General features: G+C 26.7%; 2 protein-coding genes across 2 annotated transcripts; both read left to right on the top strand.

The window, feature by feature from the left end:
• Positions 1 to 1,087: 1,087 nt before the first annotated feature.
• Positions 1,088 to 2,128, top strand: LOC109790415 (putative invertase inhibitor). Its single transcript, XM_020349559.3, has one exon. It carries the CDS (start codon positions 1,313 to 1,315, stop codon positions 1,886 to 1,888), a length of 576 nt encoding a protein of 191 aa, XP_020205148.1. The 5' UTR covers positions 1,088 to 1,312; the 3' UTR covers positions 1,889 to 2,128.
• Positions 2,129 to 6,291: 4,163 nt separating this feature from the next.
• LOC109790416 (putative invertase inhibitor) lies at positions 6,292 to 7,170 on the top strand. Its single transcript, XM_020349561.3, has one exon. It carries the CDS (start codon positions 6,332 to 6,334, stop codon positions 6,917 to 6,919), a length of 588 nt encoding a protein of 195 aa, XP_020205150.1. The 5' UTR covers positions 6,292 to 6,331; the 3' UTR covers positions 6,920 to 7,170.
• The last annotated feature ends 2,350 nt before the right edge of the window (positions 7,171 to 9,520 follow it).

Raw genomic sequence — 9,520 nt, 5'->3', positions numbered from 1 at the left:
TTTTATAAAATTTAATTTAAAATTTTAATATATATATATATATATATATTTAAAATTAATTTTACTCAGTTAAAATCAAATTTCCTATCAAAAACAACTTTCCATTGAAAACAAAAATATATATTTTAATATATTCACTATGATATATACTATATAGTATACCACCACAGCCTGTGTGATTTTAATTTTTTTTTTGAAAGTTTACTTATACATACATTTTCGTACGTCCATTTTTAATAATTAAAAAAATAATTTTTAACGCATTTTTTATTTGTAAAAAACTATAAAACAATACGAACGTGTTATATATTATGGTGCTGATAAAAAATAAAAGAAAATAACATAACTTACTCTAATCCAAAATTATTCGAGAAATTTAATAACAACATTGGATATTACATATATATATATATATATATATATATATATATATATATATATATATATATATATATATATATATATATATATATATATATATATGATATCACAGATAAACTTTTTTAGAGTGAAGAGAGATATGTATAATGAAAAGGTAAATAGTTATATATTTATTATGATTTAATTAAACTATTTTATAAATATAGTCAACTTCTATTTTTACATTTGATATCTTATTATTTTAATAAAAAAATTATTAGATAGTCTTAAATTATATAATTTTTTTATTAAGGATAATAAATATTATTCATTTCTTCTTATAAAATAAAAATTTTAAAATGTATGTGGCATAGTGATGGAGTGAAGTTACATAGAAATGATAGTCTATCTAATAATTTTTATGCTTTTACATACTTAATAATACATCACACTACTACACTAGGGCAAGTCACATCACACTTGAAAGTTGAATCCATCTGATCACTTCCCATTTCCCAATGTTATCCTTCTTTTGCTGAAAACAACCAAGTGGAGCGTAACTCATTTTTCTTCAAAAGAACGTGGTCTTTTGCTTTCAGACTCGTAATTTTAACTTTTACGTTACTTCTGATTATTTTAATATAATATTGAACGTGTCTTCGATATTCTACGGATAAGAGCCACAAAATTGTGCATGCGTTGCGTGATAAAATTTCCAGCGGCTTCTTGGTTTATAGAAAGATTACCAAAAAGAACCAAATCAGAACAGAGATGCCAACAGAAAGCAACATAATTCTAATTTGGATTTAGCTTTGACAAGGTTTTCCTTCATTAATCAGCGTGCAGTATCAGATTCCTGCCATAACACCAAACTCAATAAAATATATATAATGTGTCTACCACATTATTATACGTACGGTCCAAATTAAACCCCATTTCTCATCACAAACATATGCTCAAACAAAAAGCTATGATCATGAAATTCTCCTCATACCTAGTGATTTTCTTTACCATTTTCTTTCGATGCTCAAATGGCTCCAATCTTGTTATAACTCAATCTTGCATGGAGGCCTCCGAGATTAGTCCAAATGTGAGGTATGATTTTTGTGTTGCATCCCTTGAAGATGCTTCTTCAAAGTGGCAACCACCACCCACCAAACTCGAAGATCTTGTGGGCATATCAATTCAGCTAAGCAAATCCAATGCAACCAACATGGTTTCCATCATTTCGGAGCTCTTGAAGAACAAAGGTTATGATCCATACGCGAAGGGTTGCCTAAGAGATTGCTTTGATCTTTACAAGGATTCCCTTTCAGATTTAGATGATGTTGTGGCTGCTTTCAAGTCCAAGGATTTGGACACTGCTGCTATAAAACTCAGCGCAACCTTGGATAGCTCGGTTACATGTGAAGATCAGTTCAAAGATAAGAAAGGTGAAAAGTCTCCTTTAACAAAGGAGAATCATGTCTACTTTCAACTCAATGTAATATCTCTGGCTTTCATCCAAATGTTTCGTCATCATTATTGAGGAAAACCATATCATATACAATTATACATGTGTGTGCAAGTCATGAAATCAATATCATGAACTTTATAAAAGCCTTATATATATACACATGTATATTAATTGAAGCTTAGTTGCAACATTAATTCTTTATTGGCTATGATGATGTATTGAGATTGAAATTATAAAGTGTAAAAGCCCTTCATATGGTGTGGAATGGGCCAGTTTGAATGAACTAGTGAAGTTCTTGGGTTACAACAAAAAGTTTATTTTATTCTTTCTGTTTTTTAGTTTGTTGGTTTTGGTTAGGTTGATGCGTGATGATCACAATTGGTAACAAGGGTTTTGTGTTTTTGGATGGTGACTCACGGAATAGGTGTGAGGCTAAATTACAGTTAAGGTTGATTTGACTGATGTGTGGGACATGGAGGATATGATTGAGACTTAGAACATGCTCTTTCCCAGGTCCACACGATCGATCCATACCCATTTCTAACGTGGGTTGGCAGTTATCTTCACCCTTAACTGCATTACTTCATATCTAATTAGGTAACTTCTGTCTCTTCGTGGCATTAATTAACACTGTACAAGTGTTTGATGGAATTAGTCCAAGTCAAGTCAAATTATGCTCTGCAGGTAGAAAATCCTCACAATATTTGTACAATCATATATTTATTATAACTTTCTGTCACACGTACATATAAAAAAGAAATCATTAGTTAGTGGTTTAATATTGTTGTTGAAGGTAATTGAGGGTAAAAGGTTTAAATATCTGCTTTAACAATTTCACATTTTTTTTCTTATTTTTTTTTTTTAGAATACTTGAGAATTAAAATTGCTTAATTGAAGTTTTATGAGACCAAATCACATAACAGTTATATTTGAGGAGTAAAAAATATATATTTTTATAATATTATGAGTGCTTTTCTATTTAAAATATTTTTTATTTCGAAGTAAATATACTCAAAGTGATTATTCATTAATTTTTAACCAATCCTGGTATATTGATAAATAATTAAGTTTGTTAAAAATATATCGAACAAAATTTGATTTTTGATGTGTATATATATGAAAAATAAAAGTAATTAATCTCTCAGTCTTACGTAGAAAATATATTAGGCATGCACCAGAATTATAAAAGAAAAAGTGCTTATTAGCAAAACTTATAAAATAAATATTACATATTCAAAAACCTTTATATGTCAAGGCCAATTGACAGAATACAACAAAAATGTTATATATACATCTATAATCTATACTAATATATAAAGGGGATACCTTTTTTAGTAACCACATTGGTCTCTATTTTTTTTTTATCATTATATCCTTTTATTTTAAAAAATTAAAAAAATATTTTTTAATCAAATTTAAGAACTTGAAACTAATAGATTAATCATAATACTAATTAGATCAATATATTTTTATTATTTAATTTTTATTTTATTTTTAATAGAGGCACGAAATGTCTCGACTCCACTAGTATAAATAAAGAGATATCTCTATTTGGTTTTCACATTTTTTTTTAGATATTTAACTTTTATCAATTATTACATTGTTTAATAATTTTGTATAAAAATAAATTTTACCGATCCAACTATTCATGAGTTACAACTTTATTTTATTTATCTTGAATATGTGTGTTAACTTTTGTTAAAATTGAACAAATGTAAGGAGATAATCAAATTTTCATTTTTTTAATATATTTTTAAGTGTATAATTATGTCTATATATATATATATATATAAATGTCGTATCAAATAATTTTAGATTAATATAAAATTTTGTATGTATGATATAATAAAGAAAGCTTGTTCAATTCAGCGAATGGATTGACCAAATTATTATTTTTATATAAAATTATTAAATAGTGTAATGATGATTAAAAGTTATACCGTTCAATAACTTTATAAAAAATGAATTTTATAAATATAATTGTTGAATTACAATTTTATATATTACTTTAAATATGTGTGTCAAATTTTGTGAAAATTAAATACAATTAAATTGTTTATATTTTAATATATTTTAAATAAATATATATATATAAATCCACATAATGTAAAATTGACATAATTAATATATATATATATATATATATATATATATATATATATTCATGTTAACCTAAAATTGTTTGAGACTACATTTATATATATATATATATATATATATATATATATATAATTTTACAATCAATTAAAATCAATAAATTCAACATTAAAAGTATGATATTCAAAATATTTTATAAACATTTAAGTAAATTATAACATTTTTATAATAAAAGTTAACAAATTGAAATGTTAGAATAAAATTAAATGTAATAAAATCACTATTCATAAAATATTACATATTGAAAAAATATATAAAAGAAAATTGTATATAATAATTAACCTCATTTATATAAAATAATAATCTATTACTTAATTTAAATTATTATTTGTTGCCTTATATATATTTTGTTACTAGTTTTAGCATTAAATTAATTTGTGTTGCCAATAAAGATTAAAAAAAAGTACTACAAAAATGTCAAGGATTTTTTTTTTGTTACAAAATTTTATATGAGAATAAGACATGATCTCATGAGAACCAATTACCAATCTCTTTATAGATTTTTAATGGAATTATCCATCATCTACCCCTTTTTCAACACAAGTTTATGTGAAAGGATATAAGAACAAGGGAAGCCGAATTCGATCACATTTTATCGTGTTTTATGCAAGGCCAAATTGTCAAGGATCTAAAAATAATAGAAAAAATAATTTACAAGGACTAAAACAAGACATAGTGATATTTACAAAGACTTAACATATTTAAGTCTTTTAAAATTTATAAGATATATAAAAATATAATTAATAATATTTTTAAAACAAATAAACTTTTATTTACATTGATATTTTATTTTAATTAACATTATTACCTGTTTTAATTAATATTACCAGTTCTGTATTTTATTACCTCGCTATAAATGGTTCGAAGTTACTGCTCAATTGTCACTCATTGGCTTTAGAATTTCTTACAAACATACACGATAAGAAAACAAAAAGTCAAGAATATGAAATCCGCTTCCAATCTAATGATTTTCTTTATCTTTGTCTTTGAGTGTTCAAATGGCTCCAATCTTATCCCTCAATCTTGCATGGAGGCCTCCAAGAATAGCCCAAATGTGAGGTCGTGGGCTTACCAAATCCAACGCAACCAACGTGCTTCCCATCATTTTGGAACTCTTAAAGAGCAAAATTTTTGATCTATACGTAAAGGGTTGCCTAAGAGATTGTGTTGATCTTTACAAGGATTTAGATGATGCTGTGGCTGCTTTCAAGTCCAAGGATTTAGACACTGCTGCACATGTGAAGATCAGTTCAAGGATAAGAAAGGTGAAAAGTCTCCTTTAACAAAGGAGAATCGTCACTGCTTTCAACTCAACGTAATATCTTTGCCTTTCATTAAAAAAATTATATATATTTTCTGTCTTTTTAAAACTTTCAAGTTTAATTTTATTTTCTTATATTTTTTTGTCACATTTTATTTTTTTTTTATTTACAGATGCATCACTTTTAATTCTTAAATTTATTCATATAATATTTTATAAGAAATGATAATATAATAAGTAAATTGAATAAAAAATATTTTTTTAAAAATCTGTTAACATTATTTTATTTAATTAATGTAATAAAATATATTATTTTTAATTTAATTATGTATTTATTTTTATGTTATAAAAATTTATATTTTTAATTTTTATATAAGACATAATCGTTCGCCTCGAACTTATCAAATATTAAGACTGCCCTGTATTAAACAGAGCAAAATTCCTTCATCAAAGAACATATGCTCTCAGCTCCTACCTATCAGTCTCTCACTCTAACTAGTTTAGGATTTAAAGTTTAGGGTTTACCCTTCTCTCTCATTCCCACTTAGCCCTGTCTAACTCATATTGGGCCTGGGTAGCTGTTGTTGTCATAACATAAAAGCCCACTTGGAGCCTCCCATTACATTTGGGCTCCTAACACTTCTAAACATTGATTGGGTTAAATCACAGTTACTTTGTTTGTATTTTAGGAAATGTTATTAAGTAATCTAGCGTCACTAAATATTTATTGTTTTAATTAATTACTAAATAATATGAATTTAAAGTTTTTAATCTGTTAGAAAAAAAATTAATATACTTAATTATTTATAATGTAGAGACCAATTAGGAAAACAAGCCCATTCTCCGTATCCTTTCGTCCGTAGTGACCTTAGGAAGCTTCGACAGTTAAAATCTTGTCCACGAAATTACAAACGAAGCCTAGTATTGAAGCAATTATTACAGTACTGTCTTGTTATGGATAATTAAACAAGAAAGAGAAATCCGTTAACGAAGCTTCCTTCATGGTAGTACTTGCCGCTCCTTCAACTCCTTCACGTATATTAAGCATCCATGCATGCACCAAAACTCACACCATACTCAGATTTTACACCAAATAAATGACGTTACACCCCTCTTTCTCCTGCTTCTCTTTCTACCTTGTTTTCTCCTTTGTCACCTCACTCCCTCTCGGAACAAGGTCCACCTCCTTGACTACACCCAAGGACATAATCAACGAGACCTGCCAAAAATGTGCCAACCAATCCATCATCTTGAGCTACGGCCTATGCTCGACTTCTCTCCCAGAAATTCCAGTGAGCCACTCGGCCAATCTGGAAGGGTTGGCTTTGGTTGCAATGGAGCTAGCCCTAGAGAACGTGACTAGCACGCTTGCGACGATAGAGAAGCTGTTGGATAGTACGAGCTTGGATAACTTTGCTTTGGGGTGCTTAGCGGATTGCTTGGAACTATACTCTGATGCTGCATGGACGATAGTGAACTCCGTAGGGGTTTTCTTGTCTGGGAACTATGAAGTAACTAGGACGTGGATGAGTTCGGTCATGGAAGCAGCGTCCACGTGCCAGCAAGGTTTTAGTGAGAGGGCTGAGGTTTCTCCTTTGACGCAGGAGAATTATAATCTCTTTCAGTTGTGTGGTATTGCGCTTTGCATCATTCACATGGCTACCCCTGAAGCACCTTTTACTTAATTAACCCGCTCATCAATTTGGTACTATATATATATATATATATATATATATATGTTGTCTTCCATAATAAAGTGAGTGATAGAAACGTTGTATCTTGAAGAGAGAGAGAGAGAGAAATTATGGGAGGAAGACTGAGGAGAGATAGATGCTAGCTAGACATCGATTAGAAGCAATTATGTATTTTTTTTTTTAAAATATAGTGATTTTGTTTTGAAACTACATTATTAATATGAAGTATTCATTTAAATCAATGACTTGTTGGTAGAGTGTGATAAAGTTATAATTAAAATATCTAATATGATAGTTAAAAAAAAAAAACAAAGAAACTTGTTTTCAAAAGCATAAGTTATATATATATTTTTAGTTTTATAATCTATTATTGATTACTTAATAATAAATATAGATGCAATTTATATACAGTATAACTTTCATTCATATACTAAACTAATACTTCCCAAAATTGCAACACCAACAAATTAATATGGATATAAAAATGAGTTAAATTATTGTAACGTGCTTTAAAAAAATAGGTTTAGTTGAATTTGATTTTTTTTTTTTGAATTGAATAGAAAATCTTAACCCAAAATGTAGTAGGTTGTTTAAAATGTTTTTAAAATCATCATATGGATGATTCTATCGATAAAAAATATTGACTTAAAGATTACTGTATGTTCAAACTGGTAGTAATTTAAATTTAAAATTTTAACATTAATAATATTTTAAGTAATAAAATAATTAAAATTAAGAGAAATCAGGGTCTAAAAATATTAAATTAATACTAGCTATCAAAAAATATTAAATTAGTGTTGTCAAAATAATTAGTATACTAAATATATATTTATAAAGAAAAAAGTTAATAATTATTAAATAAATAATTTGTATTTATATAATATTTAAATATTTTTTTTATTATTTTAAAACATTTTGGATTAAATTTAAAATTATAAAAAATGAAAAATATCATTTCAAACCAATTTTTTGCTATAAATTTTTTTAATAAATTAGGATTGATTTAAGTTGATTCTTGTCAACGATAATAGATTTTTTTTTATTAGTATGAATTATAATAATTATAATATAAATTGAATATAATATTATACGCATATTATTTCAACTCTGTTATTAGACTGAAATTAATTATATTTTTTTTAAATTAAAAGACCGATAAAGACTACTAATTTTTTGTCAAATTGACTAGTGTAGTGTAATTTTTAAAACAATAGTTTAAACATAAATCATTTAGACCGGTTAAAATAATATATATATATATATATATATATATATATATATATTTATTTTGTAACAATTCACTTTGATCTCTACATTAAGTAATATAATTATTAACAACAAATAATAATTAATTACTTAAAATTATAAGTCTACTGATATTTGAAGATGTATTATATATCACACATATGAAATTGAAACAACTATGTAAAAATATATGAAATTAATACAATATAATCTAATAAAAGTAAAATGTACAACCTAAGTTAACATTTAATCAACTTCTACTACCAACTATAACTACTCCAAACTTAACACAAAACATCAACATTGCAAATCTCAAACTGACTCCCAAAACAACTTTATTGAAAATCTATCTTTAACTTGTTCTAATATCAAGTATGATCATCGTAATTCATCCATATAGAAATACATAAGAGTAAACTAAAATTTAAAGAAAATAACATATATACAACACAAAACATCAACAACATTAGCATATCAACACATCTTCTCTGCACCTTCAACACTATCATCATATAACATCATAACACAATCAACATAAATAATTTAGTCCATTACAACTTATTATCAACTTGAACATCCTTATACCAACAACTCAAATTGTTCATCATAACAACATAGTATATAAAACATAGCAATTACTTGTCTTGTCATGCATTTCAACTAGGAGCAGATCTTCTATAACACAGGATAAATACTTTAAGTAGCTTGACCTTATCAAACCAACAACACAAGGTGATCTTTTTGACTTGTTAGATTAACAACAAATTGTATATCAATTCACAACATATATAGAAACTTAATTTCTCGGATGCCGTCACTTAAACAAAAAAGTCTACTACCGTTGTTAGGATAGAAAAATTAGGTATAAGCTTATCATGACATTAGATAACTTAACTAAGCCTTCTATGAGATTTTTCTACTGGCTCCCTCCCAAATACTATGCCTTACTAAGTTTTCTGACTTCATACTTTACTCAATTGGTCAATCTATACATGTATGGTTTAACCTAACCCTCACAGGGTACCAACTAAGGATGTAAAAAAGACTCAACTATCCTTTTCAAGGATCAACTTTTCAAGAAGGATTTTAAACAAAGTTGGACTTTAAGAGCATCACAATACAATATTCACACAATGAGATATATATGTAGCTTTAAAACAACCTTTCATGTAGTCTTAGGTTGATCAACACAGCTCAACAATATTATGCCTAAATACTTAAAGCATTCTCAACATTCATCATTTTAGCAACACAATAACATCATCATGCAATTTCATCACATCTACACAATCAATCCACAACTCACAACATACATCGTACATCTTCAACATAACTACACAATTATAC

This window comes from Cajanus cajan, chromosome 5, assembly GCF_000230855.2.
Source record: "Cajanus cajan strain Asha chromosome 5, NIPB_CcT2T_4, whole genome shotgun sequence".
NCBI classification, from domain to species: domain Eukaryota; kingdom Viridiplantae; phylum Streptophyta; class Magnoliopsida; order Fabales; family Fabaceae; genus Cajanus; species Cajanus cajan.
The sequence above is the reverse complement of the archived record's forward strand: the minus strand, read 5'-3'. Positions and strand labels throughout refer to the sequence as shown.

Coding starts and splice junctions, on each gene's coding strand:
- LOC109790415 (XM_020349559.3), top strand. CDS start 1,313: ATGCTCAAACAAAAAGCTATGATCATGAAATTCTCCTCATACCTAGTG.
- LOC109790416 (XM_020349561.3), top strand. CDS start 6,332: ATGACGTTACACCCCTCTTTCTCCTGCTTCTCTTTCTACCTTGTTTTC.